At 35.0% G+C, this 21497-nt stretch overlaps 4 protein-coding genes across 4 annotated transcripts; all 4 read right to left on the minus strand.

Moving 5' to 3' along the window:
- Positions 1-9388: 9388 nt before the first annotated feature.
- Positions 9389-10184, minus strand: LOC149139956 (chaperone protein dnaJ 8, chloroplastic-like). Its single transcript, XM_089450858.1, has 4 exons — positions 10103-10184; positions 9983-10017; positions 9675-9743; positions 9389-9559 (listed from the first exon to the last, which is right to left on the minus strand). Exons 1-4 carry the CDS (start codon positions 10182-10184, stop codon positions 9389-9391), a joined length of 357 nt encoding a protein of 118 aa, XP_089306984.1.
- Positions 10185-12688: 2504 nt separating this feature from the next.
- LOC149139957 (chaperone protein dnaJ 8, chloroplastic-like) lies at positions 12689-13483 on the minus strand. The gene is made up of 4 exons (XM_089450859.1): positions 13402-13483; positions 13282-13316; positions 12975-13043; positions 12689-12859 (listed from the first exon to the last, which is right to left on the minus strand). Exons 1-4 carry the CDS (start codon positions 13481-13483, stop codon positions 12689-12691), a joined length of 357 nt encoding a protein of 118 aa, XP_089306985.1.
- A 1968-nt stretch (positions 13484-15451) lies between these two features.
- On the minus strand, positions 15452-16897 carry LOC149139958 (chaperone protein dnaJ 8, chloroplastic-like). Its single transcript, XM_089449414.1, has 3 exons — positions 16553-16897; positions 16245-16313; positions 15452-16129 (listed from the first exon to the last, which is right to left on the minus strand). The coding sequence occupies exons 1-3, from the start codon at positions 16745-16747 to the stop codon at positions 15959-15961; spliced, it is 435 nt and encodes a 144-aa protein (XP_089305540.1). The 5' UTR covers positions 16748-16897; the 3' UTR covers positions 15452-15958.
- Positions 16898-19258: 2361 nt separating this feature from the next.
- Positions 19259-19987, minus strand: LOC149139959 (uncharacterized). Its single transcript, XM_089450860.1, has 3 exons — positions 19854-19987; positions 19544-19610; positions 19259-19429 (listed from the first exon to the last, which is right to left on the minus strand). The coding sequence occupies exons 1-3, from the start codon at positions 19985-19987 to the stop codon at positions 19259-19261; spliced, it is 372 nt and encodes a 123-aa protein (XP_089306986.1).
- Between the last annotated feature and the right edge of the window lie 1510 nt (positions 19988-21497).

Genomic DNA, 21497 nt, shown 5'->3' on the forward strand with positions numbered 1-21497 from the left:
CGCCATATTTCATCATATTCAACTACTTTTGAAGCCCTACAAAAACTGAAAGAACTCTATGACTCACATTCTGCACTTGAAGTCGTCCAACTCATGATTAAACTCTTCACTCTTGAACTGCAAAATAATGATCCTCTTGCTCTTGCATCTGAAGTAAAGTCTATAATGCATGATATCAAATCCACTAAGGTTGAGCTGGATATCCCTCTTATTGCTTTTCTCAAGGCACTTTATCCTACTTACTCCAATTATCTTGAGTCTTTACAAGCAAATGGAAATCTTAAAGATATAACCTTTGACTCTCTTGTGAAAAAGTTTGTTGAAAGAGAGAAAGCTTTCGGAAAGAAGACAGCCCCTGAATCTTCTGAAGAGACTGTGTGCCTTGCTCATAAAGAAAATCATCCTGCTCAAGATTCTACAAGAGGAAGAGGTGGACGAAGAGGAAGAGGAAGATATTTCAGAGGCAGGGGGGCAGACATTCTCAAGGAGAAAAGCCAGACTTACACTGCATTCGCTACAAAAGAAATGGATCACATGATGCCTCTACATGCAAGCTACCATGGGACAAAATTGAGTAGAAAAGAAACCAACAGAAAGGTAAAATTGATGATACAGACAAAGGTAAAGCACCTGAATCCGCTCACTATGTTGAGGCACAATGTAACATTGGAGTAAATGAAGATTTGTTTAATGCTTCACTTGCTTCTTCAAAAAATGATTGGTTGCTTGATTCAGGAGCAACCTATCACATGACTCATAGAAAAGATTTTTTTGAATATTTCACTGACAATGTTGATGGAGCAGTATACTTTGCAGATCAGTCAAAAATCAAGCCATCAGGGCTTGGCACAATCAGGCTTAAATTGCCTGGTCTTCCAAACTTTCTTCTGGATCATGTTCTATATCTCCCACAACTCAAGAGAAACTTGCTATCCTTGGTCCACATCCGCCAGCAAGGTCACCCCATTCATATGTTTGATGGCAAGCTTGAGGTAAGAAAAGCATCTAACCACTCACTTGTCATGAGGGGAATAGAAGAAGAAAGGCTTCTCAAACTGCAAGGAACCTCTGCTCATGCACAACATTTCTCATCATGAAGAAGGTACAATTCCATCAAGTTTATTATGGCATGCTAGATTTGGACATTTAAACTATGACAGTCTCCGCTTATTGAAGAAAAATGGTGTTGCTGGTTTGCCTACAATTCCTAGAAAACTTAAGCAATGTGATGCTTGCATTCTAGGAAAGAATAGCAAATAGTCTTTTCATGATTCACATTCAAGAGCACATAGGAAGCTTGAACTTATTCATTCAGATTTATGTGGTCCAATGCCTGTTCCTTTTGCAAATGGAAATAAATATATCATGACATTTATTGATGACTACACCAGAATGTGTTGGGTTTATTTATTGAAGAACAAATCTGATGCTTTTCAAACATTTAAGAATTTTCATAAATGGATTGAAAATGATGCACAATCTCATATTGGGTCTATTCGCACTGATAATGGAAAAGAATATACATCAAATCAATTTGAAAACTATCTTCGCCAACATGGGATCAAACATCAAACAATTGTGCCTTATAATCCCCAACAGAATGGTGTAGCTAAAAGAATGAATAGAACAATCTTGAATATGGTACGATCCATGCTTTTCTTCAAAAATGTAAAGATAATGTTTTGGGCTGATGTTGTTCTATGTGCTGCATATATAAAGAATAGATGTCCATCTAATGCTATAAGAAACAAGATGGTATGGACATGTTCCTTCGGTAAAACATCTCAGGGTCTTTGGTTCCACCTGTTATGCTTTGATACCAAAGGTACATAGAAACAAACTTGGTGCTAGAAGTCGTAAGTGTATCTTCATGGGGTATTCAAACACCTCCAAAGCATATCGTCTCTATGGTGAAGTAAATAAAAAGTTTGTTGTATCTAGAGATGTAATTTTTCTTGAATCATCCAAATCTGACATTGTTGTTGAGCGGCAACTTGATCGCTTGGATAGATTCGCAAAAACAAAATCATTTCAAGAATTTGATAATCAGATTCCACATCTTGAAGGGGGGATTCCTATTCTAGATCAACATGTGGAATCTTATTCTGAAGAACACTCTCCCCCGACTGAAACTCCAACAACGGATGATGCTTTAAGTGATGTAATTGATAGAATTGGGAGACTCAATCTTGATTCAGTCCCAACTCAATCAATGGAGTAGCCTGGACCATCTCAGAAAGGTCCCCCAAAGTGGCTTACAAAGACACTTGAAAGTGTTCATCCTTATGAAATTGGAAAAACAGGAACCAGAAATTCAAACCGGCAAAATGGAGGTGATGTAGATGACTCTAATTCACCTGTTGATATGGATGTTTCTTATGATTGTGAATTGAACTTGTCTACAGATTTTGAACCAACTTCCTTCAAAGAAGCTACTTCTCATGATGAATGGAAAGAAGCGATGCAAAAGGAGTATGATGCCCTCATAAAGAACGGCACTTGGAAGCTGGTTGATCCTCCATTTGGAACCAAACCAATTGGCTGCAAGTGGGTCTACAAGAACAAGTACAAAGCTGATGGCTCACTTGACAAGCACAAAGCTAGGCTTGTGGCAAAAGGTTTTGCATAGAAGGAAGTGGTCGATTATGAGGAAACTTTTGCCCCCACAGCAAAATGCGCCACCATCCGGACACTCTTTGCACTAGCAGCTCAGAACGGTTGGAAAGTCCATCGAATGGATGTAAAAACTGCCTTCTTGAATGGAGATCTAAAAGAGAATGCTTTTTTGTCCCAGCCTGAAGGATTTGTTGTGAAAGGACATGAACATAAAGTATGCAAACTTGTGAAGTCCTTGTATGGCCTCAAACAAGCACCGCGAGCCTGGTATGAAAAACTAACTGAGCATCTTCTGAAACTCAACTTCAATCATTTTGATCGTGATGATGCAACTTTATTTTTCAAGAAAGTTGGAAAAACAATTGTATATCTTGTGGTATATGTAGATTATCTTTTAATGACAGGGAACAATGAAAGCTACATTGCATCCATAAAGAAGGAATTAGGGAAAAGTTTTGAAATGACTAATTTGGGCTATGTTCATTACTATCTTGGCATTGAAGTAACCCAACATCCAAAGTCCATATTTCTTTCTCAAAATAAATACATTGGAGATTTGTTAAACAGATTTGGCATGACAGAGTGCAATCCTCTTACTACTCCAATGGAACAAAACTTAAAGGTCACATCTATTGAAGGAAAGGAATTTGAGGATGCAACAAAGTATAGACAGCTTGTAGGAAGTCTCATCTACCTCACTACTACCAGACCAGACATTTCATTTGCTATTGGAATCCTCTCCAGGTTTATGCAAAAGCCTTGTGAGGGACATTGGTCTGCTGCAAAAAGAGTTCTAAGGTACTTGAAGGGAACTCAAGACCTTGGGATCAAGTATACACAGGTGGACGACTTCAGCTTGATTGGATACTCTGATTCAGACTTCGATGGAGACAAAGAAACTGGGGTATCTACTTCAGGATATGCTATGAGTCTTGGATCAGGAGTTGTCTCCTGGAGATCGCGCAAACTATCAGTTCCAGTAGATTCCACAACAGAAGCAGAATATGTGGCAGCAGCTGAAGCAACGAAAGAAATTGTGTGGCTCAGGAAAATTCTTGAAGATTTGCAGGTAAAACAAGTACAATCAACCCCACTCATGATTGACAATACCTCTGCAATAAAGTTGGCCAAGAACCCAAAGTTCCATGATCGAACGAAGCACATCAATACTAAATATCATCTTATTCGACATCATGTTGAGGCCAAACAATTCATCTCCGTCATTGTTCCACAAATGAGCAAATTGCAGAAATCTTCACCAAAGAACTTGGAAAGGAAAAGCTTGGACTCACCAACATCCCTTCAGATTAAGGGGGGGAATGTTGACACCTAATCTTCATGATTGGGTGAATTTTATGTAAATAATTAAATTAGGAATGTGAACAGTCATCGGGAGATGAACTAAACAGTCACTCCCTATTGTATATAACAATGACCTACCTACGGAATAATATGAATCAGTTTTACTGCCTAGTGGAGTTACTACCTGGCCTGACATCGTCCTTAGGGTTTTACATAGTATTTTTCCTTCTCGTTTTTATATTCATTAAATTTTTCTTAATTAAAATAATATAATGACTATTTAGTTTAAATATACAAGGAAAAGGGTATGCAACAATTCAGTCAATACTTGTTCAGGTAACTTATCTTCCTCCATTAATTTTTCAGTCTTATTTTATCACCCTTGGTGTTTTATTTTAATCATTATTCACCAAGAGTTTCTAACAACTACTTGCGTTCATTTTATTTTCTTTACAGGTATTATCTTCACTAAAATAGGCATAATCTTATGAATTCCTTGAGGGTAAATGTTCTTCTTGTTTACCGACTCATGTCTCTCTTTTAATAGGTCGGGGTCCCCAACTCTTAATTCCATCTCCCATTTGGGCTATTTTTTCCTCTGCTTGAAGGATTGAGTACAAAGTGTTTTGGATTCTAGAATTTATGTCTTAAATGCTTTATGCCTCTCATGAGATATATATGGTCCATTGACAATTTGTTTTTGGATTTTAATGTCATCATGCTATGTGCCTATTCTTGTATTCAATTGTTAAGTACTAAAGAATAAAATTATTTTTGTCTCCATGAATACTATTATATTCTCTGAAGCTATAGAAAGCCTTTGAATTCCAAATTCTATCTTTTGTTTTTTAAATTCCTAAGGTTTTACTACTAGTCCTTTCTCAATAAAATATTGATGTTTATCTTTTGTAAATAAACATTCTAGTGGGATACTTCTATTTTTGTTATGTCTCTACTCTAATATAACTTTCTATTTAACTCATACTTCTATTATTTTCAAGTTGAAAATTTGTATTCTAAGAAATACCTTATAGAATATAACTTGTTTCCACAATATTATTTCCAAATCTACTATATAAATTTAGTTTTGTATAAAATAGAGATTCTTTTTGTTTGTTGTTATGTATGCATATAATAGTATTCTACATATACTACTTTTACATTTTAATTATGGTTGTAAATATTCTAAAAACAACTCTGCTACAAAGTTAATATGTCTGTTCTTGTGTTTATAACAATATATACAAATCTATTCCAAATTCGTTTCATACTTAACATTTATTCTACAAACATCCCATTTGAATGAATTCGTTTTTATAGTCCAACAATAAACAAATGAATTTAGATAATAAGAAAACAATTTACAACATAATCAATATTATTTGAATCTACTAATTTTAAGAAAATATATTAAAAATTCGCAATTGAATATTTCTCTTCCACTTGTCTTTATGTGTAGAGTATAAATTGAATTTTACAATGTAAACTTCATAAAACAAATATAAAATATAGCCATGTCCTTCCCTCTTCACATTTAACAACTAAATAGAAAGTTAGAGATACAAAATTGATATATGTTTTTCTTTCTGGGAAATTGTTTGTTGGATATTTGGCTCCTCCCAACCATGACACTACTACACAACCAATGCCCCCCCAAGCAACCAAGCTTGCAAATATTTTTCCTTTCCTATCTTCTGCTTCTTGCTTCTTCCCAGTCTCTATTTTCTCTTAGAATAATGAGACAAAATCAAGTAAAAACAACATATATTACACCATCTACCACCCTTTTAATGTTTAATAACTGCCTCTACCTCACCTACAGGTGGCATGTAGTTATATGATCATTAATGAGCTCCTGTTTCCCACTCTGGAGGACAACTTCATGTCTTCTAGGAACAATTAATTGGCCAAAATTCTAATTCCTTAATTAAATTTAATCACCCAGATTAAATGCCTAGGACTTCCTTGTAGGTAATAACATTTCCTCAATAATTGCAAACATTTTTTCTCTTTCAACTATTTATATTCAAAAATTAATTTATAGTTTTTTTCTTTATCCACAAAATAAAAAGATCTACTTACAAATTTACATCATATATTATCAACATTAAATTTTGTTGATAATTAAAGTGTTTATTTGTCTTTCAATTTAACATACTTTAACCAAAATTAAACATATGCATAATTAATTACAAAATCATTAGGCTAAGGGATATCACATATTGTGTCCTCAGCTCAAAGGTCGGCACAAACAGGTAAGGGAAGTTCACAAAAATTAATAACAAAACCATGCAGTTTATACTGAATTAATCCCTATCTAAATCACCTTAACAACTGGAGATTAAAAGTAAGGGATGGAATTTACAAGTGGCATCATGTGCTAAATCTCAAAAGGATGGATGAAACTATATTAGTGCTAAAATCCTCGGTGATGGCAAAGCGGGATGGTGGTAATTCACCTATTCCTGTATATGTGGGAGCCTGATATATCATTGGCTCAGAGTGCAGTTCAGAAGGATCCAAGATTATTTAGGGAGGGGTGTAATTTCACATATGCTACGACCAAGGATACACTTCTGTGACCAAAATTGGTTTACTTTCATTGCAATTTCCAGTTTGAAGCATCACCACTTTGCTATGACGAATCCGTGGTCAGTCTCAGGATGTTGAGCAATCTAAATTCAATGATTTTTTTGCACACTTGCTTTATTTTTTCAAAGCATTGTTGGTCACTCTCTAGCATAGGAAAGATGTAGAGGAAAATGTGTGAAATTCCATCCAAATTCTCATGGATACTGTAAAGAAGCTATTTTCAAGAAAACTGGAGAAACACTAGATGGAGGATTAGATTGAATTGTTAGTGTTAAATGCTTAGGTGACAAACATGGAGGAAAAATCCATCAAGGTTGACTTGTTCAATGAAGAAGCATACCATACTAGCATGGAATCTATGAAGAAAAAGGCTCGAGGCAAGCACATGGACGGAACATCAGGATGAACTTGAATTTCTATCACGATATGTTGATATGTTCCTATCTTGATTTTGGTTTATTTTGATGCTTTATCGATAGATCGTACTATTAGGAGTGTTTCTTGACTCTATAGTAGACATGTGTTTAGAATATGGGGCAAAAGTTGTCATAAGGACACAATTTCAGTTTTTTGGCCTTCTGATAGCAATGAATTTTAGAACATGAATATTTTTGTAAAGGCACTGACATAGAAACCAAGTTTTTTTATCTAATACAAACCAGTACCAATTCATTGAAAAAATAAATTAATTAAATAACAAGTGAAATGATTAAATTATTTTTTAATAAATAAAATGTATAGAAAGAAAATAAAGGTATGTGTAAAAATGTACATACTATATTAAAGGAAATTGATTTTATAATATATATTTAATTAAAATTAAATATTTAGTTTCAACAGTAAAATTTAAAATGAAAAGATAAATCAAAATACATTTAAAATATGCCCATGTGGTGTAGAATAGACTATGTGGGGTGTACTATTAAGTCACTCTATAATGTAAAAGTCATTGGTTCGAAACTCCATGTGAAAAAATCTAGTCATGCTAAAGATTAGTGATTTTAACAACTTATATACCCTTGGGTCATAGTTTTTCAAGCCATAGATCAAACCTAATGTAATCTCTGATGAACTAAAACCACTTAACAAACAAAAAAATACATTTAAAAAATTAATATTGAAATATTATTTTTAATTAATTATTTAATTAAAAAATTAAAAATATTAGAAAATAAAAATTAGAATCTCATAAATTTTATTCAAACAAAATTAATATATTATTTTTATTAATATATTATTTTTTTGAAAACCTATATGCATAAGAAGAAATGTAATTGTGATTTAATTAAAATCCTTCTTTTATATAAATAAAGACACTTAATACGGCCCACGGGGCTTTGGATTGATGGTGAATGGGTGCGCTGTTAAGGCACTCCTTGCGATAGGTCACTGGTTCAATTCCCCGTGGGTACTTAGTTTAGTCTTAACCTAGAAAAAAAAAATAAAGACACTCAATACATATTTTTTAAGATAAATTAATTTAAATGAACATTAAAAATTATTCTTTATCATTAAAACATTAACATCTATATAAAGTTAATTAAAAATTTACAAATTATCTATCGTCCATCTATTTCATTAAAACATTAACATCTATATAAAATTAATTAAAAATTTACAAATTATTTATCGTCCATTTATTTTTTTAATATTATATTGCATTTTCTTAAGAGCTGAATGAAAATTTCCCTAATTAAAGAGCTGAACGAAAATTTCCGAGTTTTATTTTCATCACATAAGGAATTGAATATCAAGGAAAATGAGCTTTCTAAACAAGCCCTTACTATTCAATCTGTCGTTTTCAGGCCAGAGGTGGAAGAATGTTCCCGCCGGCTTCTTGTAAGGTGATCCAACCGGACTTCGATTATTCCGCAAATATTTTAAATGTTCTATTTACTTGTCTGAATTTCTACAAATAAAATATATATCTTACATCCCCACCCCACCTTTAAGGGGTTTAAAAAGAAGAAAGGGCGGACTCAAAAAAATTAGCAGGATCTACGCATCAATTCTGCACTCAATGGCTCCACAATTATAGCCCCAACCATAATTTGTCAAGGATTACCCTAGATTTGTCACGGTAACAATCTAGAAAGCAAATACTCAAAACTAATTGATTGAATATATCTCAATCCCAGATGAAACATATAAAATTAACATTAATGGTAAAACTTAACAACATTTGAATCCTGCAAATACAGGCATGGATTGCCTATAGTTACAGCCAAGAATAATGCCTTGTTCAGGATGATATACAATAGAAAAATTCATTATGGAATGAAACGGTTTCATTATGTCTCAAGGATCAAATATGTAGAAATTTTGCATTATGTAATGAAACGGCAGCATTTCATCTCAATGATCAAAGATCTCTTAATCAAAATAATGGTTTCCATTAAATGAATGTCATTACAAATTGCAAGAAGAATAGTTAGGAGCTCTTTAATGAAGAGCAGATCCCCATAATAATCACATGGTCCAGAGAGATATCCCGCAGGTATGTACAAGTAGTTGAGAGTATAAATGAACATAACATATGTACAGGTAGTCTAATGATCAGGACCCATGACCAAATCAAATGACTCACTAAAACAGAGACAACTCAGAAAGTTGTTGCTTCATCGGGATCAGTAAGTCCTTTGTGTTATGGAAACCAACGGAAGATAAATAAAATCAACTATACAGTTAGAAGAACATATTGTATTTCCAGGAGATGAATGAAGAAGCTTTATGGGCTTTCTAAAACAGTTGTTTTTCTGCCAATAGCAGGAACTTTATAGATAGCCCATAACAGTCAACATGGGATCAGTAATGGAGAGGCCATAACTGTTTGCAAGGCCGGACAATAGACACCTACACAGTCTATGATAAAATTTCATCAGGCATAAATGTTAATATGAGAGGAATAATCAAGGGTTCCAGCTCCTTCCCATCCCATCCATTCTTCCCACTCGTCCCAATAAGCGTTATTGATTCCCATCATGCCCTCGACAGAGTAATCGGCAGAATAGCTTTGCTGCTTTGCCTTTGCTAAACTAGACATTAACGTCTCCTCATTATCACAAAAGTAACAACAATCAGCAAACCGTGGGCCTTCATAAGAGTCCCATATTACAGAATGAAAATGCATATAGATAAAGATTACTCTTAGGCAGGCAATTTACCTCATAAGCCTGATTGATCTTGTGAAAATGAACCCCACGCACATCTCCTTCGCAAACATCCGGATGATACTGTAAGCAGATTATATCAACATATGAGTGCAATATTAATGTTTTCTGACATTATATATGACCAGGGATATTGCCAGACAAATTTTCTTAAAAATTCTCAAGAATGTGTGAAGCCTCACATTTTTAATTTCTATTTCAAACCTGTATCTCTTTTTCTATTTGCTTCAGAAATGGAAGATTTATTGAAAATATCTGATCTTGAAAGTAGGAGACATAGCTTCAAATGGATACTTGCATACCTGCAACGCAAGGCGACGGTAGGCTCTCTTCACATCTTTTTCAGAAGCCCCAGGGCTCAATCTCAGCGTCTCATACTACTCTTTCATCCCAGGAAAAGCAACAGAGGCCATCACAGTTACATTCCTCCTGCCTCCCATTTGTAATAGAATACAGATTAATAGCAGTGTGCAACCCATTGTGAGTCTCTGGAGCATCTTCCATAGTAGAGAAAACAAGGGATCTATCTTATTTGTGAAAATAACTCACCATAATCCCTAACTTTCTGACAGAATTAAGTCTTCTTGTTTCATGACACATGTACACACTTGGCTCACAAAAGTTTGAATGATCCATAGTAATCTATATCTACCAAAAACAATTGCAACATAGCAAAATCATCCTGAACCAAAAACTATCACATGCCACGTACCAACACTAATTCTGAAGGGTTAATCCATAATAGTAATACTTTAGGTGAGATCATGTAATTACAGAAAACCATCTCTAAGCATCTTGAACCCAAATGTCTATAGGTCTCGTGTGAATTCTATGATAGGTGCAACAAAATATATAAGAGTTCAGTTTTGCAACAGTTAACGGAGGTTTTGCAATTTTTATGCAGGTAATGGAGATTTTGCAATTTTTATGCAGGTGTAAGCAAGCCTAATATGATTTCACAAAATTAGACAAGAACAACAAATCGTTTTGCTTATGACTGCTTTCAGATTAACATTTACGAATGCGGTCTCCATTGAGCTATTAAAATAATACAGTTAAGGAAGCAGCTGATGCAATTAAACCACGAGGAAATTTGATATGAAACCTTTCTCACTGATAAAGCTATAAGTCAAAAAAATTGTTCTCCAGGCACCAAAAACTTTCAGATGGCAACCAATGACACCTTTTCATTTACCTTTCACAAAGATGAACAGGACCTAAACTTATCCACATTATAAGCCAGCAGCTGTAATCTACAGTAAAGAATGTCAACTGAACAAACCTGTCCTCCAAAATGAAAATGATAGCACTTCTAATTTCCAAGGAGTAAAGGCCCAAGAGCCATATCTAGAAAATATGAAACTAAAATAACTGAACTCACAATACTTGGCACTCTAACATGCATCACCAAGCATGTGAAGAGCCCAGAATAAAAGAAATAGTTCATTATAAAGAAAACACCTCTACTGTCAAGAACTATCCTCATCTACTATTTTAATTGCAAATATGAATATGAAATGCATGAGACATAAAATTCCCATAAATTCCAGGGATTTGTGGTGCTGGACGTGTGTTATTTCTGAAGGAAAACCATAGTTTCTGTTTCAATGCTGCATTGGCAGAAGGTACCAACTACTGGGCAGAGTTAAGTGCATTTTCGATACTGGAAAATTTAACAATTAAGAAAGGTACTGCTCAAATCCAGATACTGGGAGATTCAGAGCTACTCATCAACTGGGTAAATGATAAAAAACAATATGCAGATTTTGACCCTAGCAACACTAATAGAAAGAATTAAAGAGCTGAATGAAAATTTCCCTAATTAAAGAGCTGAATGAAAATTTCCGAGTTTTATTTTCATCACATAAGGAATTGAATATCAAGGAAAATGAGCTTTCTAAACAAGCCCTTACTATTCAATCTGTCGTTTTCAGGCCAGAGGTGGAAGAATGTTCCCGCCGACTTCTTGTAAGGTGATTCAACCGGACTTCGATTATTCCGCAAATATTTTAAATGTTCTATTTACTTGTCTGAATTTCTACAAATAAAATATATATCTTACATCCCCACCCCACCTTTATGGGGTTTAAAAAGAAGAAAGAGCGGACTCAAAAAAAATTAGCAGGATCTACGCATCAATTTTGCACTCAATGGCTCCACAATTATAGCCCCAAGCATAATTTGTCAGGGATTACCCTAGATTTGTCACGGTAACAATCTAGAAAGCAAATACTCAAAACTAATTGATTGAATATATCTCAGTCCCAGATGAAACATATAAAATTAACATTAATGGTAAAACTTAACAACATTTGAATCCTGCAAATACAGGCAGGGATTGCCTATAGTTACAACCAAGAATAATGCCTTGTTCAGGATGATATACAATAGAAAAATTCATTATGGAATGAAACGGTTTCATTATGTCTCAAGGATCAAATATGTAGAAATTTTGCATTATGTAATGAAACGGCAGCATTTCATCTCAATGATCAAAGATCTCTTAATCAAAATAATGGTTTCCATTAAATGAATGTCATTACAAATTGCAGGAAGAATAGTTAGGAGCTATTTAATGAAGAGCAGATCCCCATAATAATCACATGGTCCAGAGAGATATCCCGCAGGTATGTACAAGTAGTTGAGAGTATAAATGAGCAGAACATATGTACAGGTAGTCTAATAATCAGGACCCATGACCAAATCAAATGACTCACTAAAACAGAGACAACTCAGAAAGTTGTTGCTTCATCGGGATCAGTAAGTCCTTTGTGTTATGGAAACCAACGGAAGATAAATAAAATCAACTATACAGTTAGAAGAACATATTGTATTTCCAGGAGATGAATGAAGAAGCTTTATGGGCTTTCTAAAACAGTTGTTTTTCTGCCAATAGCAGGAACTTTATAGATAGCCCATAACAGTCAACATGGGATTGATAATGGAGAGGCCATAACTGTTTGCAAGGCCGGACAATAGACACCTACACAGTCTATGATAAAATTTCATCAGGCATAAATGTTAATATGAGAGGAATAATCAAGGGTTCCAGCTCCTTCCCATCCCATCCATTCTTCCCACTCGTCCCAATAAGCGTTATTAATTCCCATCATGCCCTCGACAGAGTAATCAGCAGAATAGCTTTGCTGCTTTGCCTTTGCTAAACTGGACATTAACGTCTGCTCATTATCACAAAAGTAACAACAATCAGAAAATCGTGGGCCTGCATAAGAGTCCCATATTACAGAATGAAAATGCATATAGATAAAGATTACTCTTAGGCAGGCAATTTACCTCATAAGCCCGATTGATCTTGTGAAATTGAACCCCACGCACATCTCCTTCGCAAACATCCGGATGATACTGTAAGCAGATTATATCAACATATGACTGCAATATTAATGTTTTCTAACATTATATATGACCAGGATATTGCCAGACAAATTTTCTTAAAAATTCTCAAGAATGTGTGAAGCCTGACATTTTTAATTTCTATTTCAAACCTATATCTCTTTTTCTATTTTCTTCAAAAATGGAAGATTTATTGAAAATATTTGATCTTGAAAGTAAGAGACATAGCTTCAAATGGATACTTGCATACCTGCAACGCAAGGCGACGGTAGGCTCTCTTCACATCTTTTTCAGAAGCCCCAGGGCTCAATCTCAGCGTCTCATACTACTCTTTCATCCCAGGAAAAGCAACAGAGGCCATCACAGTTACATTCCTCCTGCCTCCCATTTGTAATAGAATACAGATTAATAGCAGTGTGCAACCCATTGTGAGTGTCTGGAGCATCTTCCATAGTAGAGAAAACAAGGGATCTATATTATTTGTGAAAAGCACTCACCATAATCCCCAACTTTCTGACAGAATTAAGTCTTCTTGTTTCATGACACATGTACACACTTGGCTCACAAAAGTTTGAATGATCCATAGTAATCTATATCTACCAGAAACAATTGCAACATAGCAAAATCATCCTGAACCAAAAACTATCACATGCCACGTACCAACACTAATTCTGAAGGGTTAATCCATAATAGTAATACTTTAGGTGAGATCACGTAATTACAGAAAACCATCTCTAAGCATCTTGAACCCAAATGTCTATAGGTCTCGTGTGAATTCTATGATAGGTGCAACAAAATATATAAGAGTTCAGTTTTGCAACAGTTAACGGAGGTTTTGCAATTTTTATGCAGGTAATGGAGATTTTGCAATTTTTATGCAGGTGTAAGCAAGCCTAATATGATTTCACAAAATTAGACAAGAACAACAAATCGTTTTGCTTATGACTGCTTTCAGATTAACATTTACGAATGCGGTCTCCATTGAGCTATTAAAATAATACAGTTGAGGAAGCAGCTGATGCAATTAAACCACGAGGAAATTTGATATGAAACCTTTCTCACTGATAAAGCTATAAGTAAAAAAAATTGTTCTCCAGGCACCAAAAACTTTCAGATGGCAACCAATGACACCATTTCATTTACCTTTCACAAAGATGAACAGGACCTAAACTTATCCACATTATAAGCCAGCAGCTGTAATCTACAGTAAAGAATGTCAACTGAACAAACCTGTCCTCCAAAATGAAAATGATAGCACTTCTAATTTCCAAGGAGTAAAGGCCCAAGAGCCATATCTAGACAATATGAAACTAAAATAACTGAACTCACAATACTTGGCACTCTAACATGCATCACCAAGCATGTGAAGAGCCCAGAATAAAAGAAATAGTTCATTATAAAGAAAACACCTCTACTGTCAAGAACTATCCTCATCTACTATTTTAATTGCAAATATGAATATGAAATGCATGAGACATAAAATTCCCATAAATTCCAGGGATTTGTGGTGCTGGACGTGTGTTATTTCTGAAGGAAAACCATAGTTTCTGTTTCAATGCTGCATTGGCAGAAGGTACCAACTACTGGGCAGAGTTAAGTGCATTTTCGATGCTGGAAAATTTAACAATTAAGAAAGGTACTGCTCAAATCCAGATACTGGGAGATTCAGAGCTAGTCATCAACTGGGTAAATGATAAAAAACAATATGCAGATTCTGACCCTATCAATACTAATAGAAAGAATTAAAGAGCTGAATGAAAATTTCCGAGTTTTATTTTCATCACATAAGGAATTGAATATCAAGGAAAATGAGCTTTCTAAACAAGCCCTTACTATTCAATCTGTCGTTTTCAGGCCAGAGGTGGAAGAATGTTCCCGCCGGCTTCTTGTAAGGTGATTCAACCGGACTTCGATTATTCCGCAAATATTTTAAATGTTCTATTTACTTGTCTGAATTTATACAAATAAAATATATATCTTACATCCCCACCCCACCTTTAAGGGGTTTAAAAAGAAGAAAGAGCGGACTCAAAAAAATTAGCAGGATCTACGCATCAATTCTGCACTCAATGGCTCCACAATTATAGCCCCAACCATAATTTGTCAGGGATTACCCTAGATTTGTCACGGTAACAATCTAGAAAGCAAATACTCAAAACTAATTGATTGAATATATCTCAGTCCCAGATGAAACATATAAAATTAACATTAATGGTAAAACTTAACAACATTTGAATCCTGCAAATACGGGCAGGGATTGCCTATAGTTACAGCCAAGAATAATGCCTTGTTCAGGATGATATACAATAGAAAAATTCATTATGGAATGAAACGGTTTCATTATGTCTCAAGGATCAAATATGTAGAAATTTTGCATTATGTAATGAAACGGCAGCATTTCATCTCAATGATCAAAGATCTCTTAATCAAAATAATGGTTTCCATTAAATGAATGTCATTACAAATTGCAGGAAGAATAGTTAGGAGCTCTTTAATGAAGAGCAGATCCCCATAATAATCACATGGTCCAGAGAGATATCCCGCAGGTATGTACAAGTAGTTGAGAGTATAAATGAACAGAACATATGTACAGGTAGTCTAATAATCAGGACCCATGACCAAATCAAATGACTCACTAAAATAGAGACAACTCAGAAAGCTGTTGCTTCATCTGGATCAGTAAGTCCTTTGTGTTATGGAAACCAACGGAAGATAAATAAAATCAACTATACAGTTAGAAGAACATATTGTATTTCCAGGAGATGAATGAAGAAGCTTTATGGGCTTTCTAAAACAGTTGTTTTTCTGCCAATAGCAGGAACTTTCTAGATAGCCCATAACAGTCAACATGGGATCGGTAATGGAGAGGCCATAACTGTTTGCAAGGCCGGACAATAGACACCTACACAGTCTATGATAAAATTTCATCAGGCATAAATGTTAATATGAGAGGAATAATCAAGGGTTCCAGCTCCTTCCCATCCCATCCATTCTTCCCACTCGTCCCAATAAGCGTTATTGATTCCCATCATGCCCTCGACAGAGTAATCAGCGGAATAGCTTTGTTGCTTTACCTTTGCTAAACTGGACATTAACGTCTGCTCATTATCACAAAAGTAACAACAATCAGAAAATCGTGGGCCTGCATAAGAGTCCCATATTACAGAATGAAAATGCATATAGATAAAGATTACTCTTAGGCAGCCAATTTACCTCATAAGCCTGATTGATCTTGTGAAATTGAACCCCACGCACATCTCCTTTGCAAACATCCGGATGATACTGTAAACAGATTATATCAACATATGAGTGCAATATTAACGTTTTCTGACATTATATATGACTAGGGATATTGCCAGACAAATTTTCTTAAAAATTCTCAAGAATGTGTGAAGCCTGACATTTTTAATTTCTATTTCAAACCTGTATCTCTTTTTCTATTTGCTTCAGAAATGGAAGATTAATTGAAAATATCTGATCTTGAAAGTAAGAGACATAGCTTCAAATGGATACTTGCATACCTGCAACGCAAGGCGACGGTAGGCTCTCTTCACATCTTTTTCAGAAGCCCCAGGGCTCAATCTCAGCGTCTCATACTGCTCTTTCATCCCAGGAAAAGCAACAGAGGCCATCACAGTTACATTCCTCCTGCCTCCCATTTGTAATAGAATACAGATTAATAGCAGTGTGCAACCCATTGTGAGTGTCTGGAGCATCTTCCATAGTAGAGAAAACAAGGGATCTATCTTATTTGTGAAAAGCACTCACCATAATCCCCAACTTTCTGACAGAATTAAGTCTTCTTGTTTCATGACACATGTACACACTTGGCTCACAAAAGTTTGAATGATCCATAGTAATCTATATCTACCAGAAACAATTACAACATAGCAAAATCATCCTGAACCAAAAACTATCACATGCCACATACCAACACTAATTCTGAAGGGTTAATCCATAATAGTAATACTTTAGGTGAGATCACGTAATTACAGAAAACCATCTCTAAGCATATTGAACCCAAATATCTATAGGTCTCGTGTGAATTCTATGATAGGTGCAACAAAATATATAAGAGTTCAGTTTTGCAACAGTTAACGGAGGTTTTGAAATTTTTATGCAGGTAATGGAGATTTTGCAATTTTTATGCAGGTAATGGAGATTTTGCAATTTTTATGCAGGTGTAAGCAAGCCTAATATGATTTCACAAAATTAGACAAGAACAACAAATCGTTTTGCTTATGACTGCTTTCAGATTAACATTTACGAATGCGGTCTCCATTGAGCTATTAAAATAATACAGTTAAGGAAGCAGCTGATGCAATTAAACCACGAGGAAATTTGATATGAAACCTTTCTCACTGATAAAGCTATAAGTCAAAAAAACTGTTCTCCAGGCACCAAAAACTTTCAGATGGCAACCAATGACACCATTTCATTTACCTTTCAAAAAGATGAACAGGACCTAAACTTATCCACATTATAAGCCAGCAGCTGTAATCTACAGTAAAGAATGTCAACTGAACAAACCTATCCTCCAAAATGAAAATGATAGCACTTCTAATTTCCAAGGAGTAAAGGCCCAAGAGCCATATCTAGACAATATGAAACTAAAATAACTGAACTCACAATACTTGGCACTCTAACATGCATCACCAAGCATGTGAAGAGCCCAGAATAAAAGAAATACTTCATTATAAAGAAAACACCTCTACTGTCAAGAACTATCCTCATCTACTATTTTAATTGCAAATATGAATATGAAATGCATGAGACATAAAATTCCCATAAATTCCAGGGATTTGTGGTGTTGGACGTGTGTTATTTCTGAAGGAAAACCATAGTTTCTGTTTCAATGCTGCATTGGCAAAAGGTACCAACTACTTGGCAGAGTTAAGTGCATTTTCGATACTGGAAAATTTAACAATTAAGAAAGGCACTGCTCCAATCCAGATACTGGGAGATTCAGAGCTAGTCATCAACTGGGTCAATGATAAAAAACAATATGCAGATTTTGACCCTATCAACACTAATAGAAAGAATTAAAGAGCTGAATGAAAATTTCCAAGTTTTGTTTTCATCACATAAGGAATTGAATATCAAGGAAAATGAGCTTTCTAAACAAGCCCTTACTATTCAATCTGTCGTTTTCAGGCCAGAGGTGGAAGAATGTTCCCGCCGGCTTCTTGTAAGGTGATTCAACCGGACTTCGATTATTCCGCAAATATTTTAAATGTTCTATTTACTTGTCTGAATTTCTACAAATAAAATATATATCTTACATCCCCACCCCACCTTTAAGGGGTTTAAAAAGAAGAAAGAGCGGACTCAAAAAAATTAGCAGGATCTACGCATCAGTTCTGCACTCAATGGCTCCACAATTATAGCCCCAAGCATAATTTGTCAGGGATTACCCTAGATTTGTCACGGTAACAATCTAGAAAGCAAATACTCAAAACTAATTGATTGAATATATCTCAGTCCCAGATGAAACATATAAAATTAACATTAATGGTAAAACTTAACAACATTTGAATCCTGCAAATACAGGCAGGGATTGCCTATAGTTATAGCCCAGAATAATGCCTTGTTCAGGATGATATACAATAGAAAAATTCATTATGGAATGAAACGGTTTCATTATGTCTCAAGGATCAAATATGTAGAAATTTTGCATTATGTAATGAAACGGCAACATTTCATCTCAATGATAAAAGATCTCTTAATCAAAATAATGGTTTACATTAAATGAATGTCATTACAAATTGCAGGAAGAATAGTTAGGAGCTCTTTAATGAAGAGTAGATCCCCATAATAATCACATGGTCCAGAGAGATATCCCGCAGGTATGTACAAGTAGTTGAGAGTATAAATGAACAGAACATATGTACAGGTAGTCTAATAATCAGGACCCATGACCAAATCAAATGACTCACTAAAACAGAGACAACTCAGAAATCTGTTGCTTCATCTGGATCAGTAAGTCCTTTGTGTTATGGAAACCAACGGAAGATAAATAAAATCAACTATACAGTTAGAAGAACATATTGTATTTCCAGGAGATGAATGAAGAAGCTTTATGGGCTTTCTAAAACAGTTGTTTTTCTGCCAATAGCAGGAACTTTATAGATAGCCCATAACAGTCAACATGGGATCGGTATTGGAGAGGCCATAACTGTTTGCAAGGCCGGACAATAGACACCTACACAGTCTATGATAAAATTTCATCAGGCATAAATGTTAATATGAGAGGAATAATCAAGGGTTTCTGCTCCTTCCCATCCCATCCGTTCTTCCCACTCGTCCCAATAAGCGTTATTGATTCCCATCATGCCCTCGACAGAGTAATCAGCAGAATAGCTTTGCTGCTTTGCCTTTGCTAAACTGGACATTAACATCTGCTCATTATCACAAAAGTAACAACAATAAGAAAACCGTGGGCCTGCATAAGAGTCCATATTACAGAATGAAAATGCATATAGATAAAGATTACTCTTAGGCAGGCAATTTACCTCATAAGCCTGAGATCTTGTGAAATTGAACCCCACGCACATCTCCTTTGCAAACATCCGGATGATACTGTAAGCAGATTATATCAACATATGAGTGCAATATTAATGTTTTCTGACATTATATATGACCAGGGATATTGCCAGACAAATTTTCTTAAAAATTCTCAAGAATGTGTGAAGTCTGACATTTTTAATTTCTATTTCAAACCTGTATCTCTTTTTCTATTTGCTTCAAAAATGGAAGATTTATTGAAAATATCTGATCTTGAAAGTAAGAGACATAGCTTCAAATGGATACTTGCATACCTACAACGCAAGGCGACGATAGGCTCTCTTCACATCTTTTTCAGAAGCCCCAAGGCTCAATCTCAGCGTCTCATACTGCTCTTTCATCCTAGGAAAAGCAACAAAGGCCATCACAGTTACATTCCTCCTGCCTCCCATTTGTAATAGAATACAGATTAATAGCAGTGTGCAACCCATTGTGAGTGTCTGGAGCATCTTCCATAGTAGAGAAAACAAGGGATCTATCTTATTTGTGAAAAGCACTCACCATAATCCCCAACTTTCTGACAGAATTAAGTCTTCTTGTTTCATGACACATGTACACACTTGGCTCACAAAAGTTTGAATGATCCATAGTAATCTATATCTACCAGAAAATTTTGCAACATAGCAAAATCATCCTGAACCAAAAACTATCACATGCCACGCACCAACACTAATTCTGAAGGGTTAATCCATAATAGTAATACTTTAGGTGAGATCATGTAATTACAGAAAACCATCTCTAAGCATCTTGAACCCAAATGTCTATAGGTCTCGTGTGAATTCTATGATAGGTGCAACAAAATATATAAGAGTTCAGTTTTGCAACAGTTAACGGAGGTTTTGCAATTTTTATGCAGGTAATGGAGATTTTGAAATTTTTATGCAGGTGTAAGCAAGCCTAATATGATTTCACAAAATTAGACAAGAACAACAAATCGTTTTGCTTATGACTGCTTTCAGATTAACATTTACGAATGCGGTCTCCATTGAGCTATTAAAATAATACAGTTAAGGAAGCAGCTGATGCAATTAAACCACGAGGAAATTTGATATGAAACCTTTCTCACTGATAAAGCTATAAGTCAAAAAAACTGTTCTCCAGGCACCAAAAACTTTCAGATGGCAACCAATGACACCATTTCATTTACCTTTCAAAAATATGAACAGGACCTAAACTTATCCACATTATAAGCCAGCAGCTGTAATCTACAGTAAAGAATGTCAACTGAACAAACCTGTCCTCCAAAATGAAAATGATAGCACTTCTAATTTCCAAGGAGTAAAGGCCCAAGAGCCATATCTAGACAATATGAAACTAAAATAACTGAACTCACAATACTTGGCACTCTAACATGCATCACCAAGCATGTGAAGAGCCCAGAATAAAACAAATAGTTCATTATAAAGAAAACACCTCTACTGTCAAGAACTATACTCATCTACTATTTTAATTGCAAATATGAATATGAAATGCATGAGACATAAAATTCCCATAAATTCCAGGGATTTGTGGTGCTGGACGTGTGTTATTTCTGAAGGAAAACCATAGTTTCTGTTTCAATGCTACATTGGCAGAAGGTACCAACTACTGGGCAGAGTTAAGTGCATTTTCGATACTGGAAAATTTAACAATTAAGAAAGGTACTGCTCAAATCCAGATACTGGGAGATTCAGAGCTAGTCATCAACTGGGTAAATGATAAAAAACAATATGCAGATTTTGACCCTATCAACACTAATAAAAAGAATTAAAGAGCTGAATGAAAATTTCCCTAATTAAAGAGCTGAATGAAAATTTCCGAGTTTTATTTTCATCACATAAGGAATTGAATATCAAGGAAAATGATCTTTCTAAACAAGCCCTTACTATTCAATCTGTCGTTTTCAGGACAGAGGTGGAAGAA

Source organism: Pinus tabuliformis, chromosome X, assembly GCF_031772625.1.
Source record: "Pinus tabuliformis cultivar Carrire ecotype Pingquan chromosome X, CPIR1, whole genome shotgun sequence".
Classification (NCBI taxonomy): Eukaryota; Viridiplantae; Streptophyta; class Pinopsida; order Pinales; family Pinaceae; genus Pinus; species Pinus tabuliformis.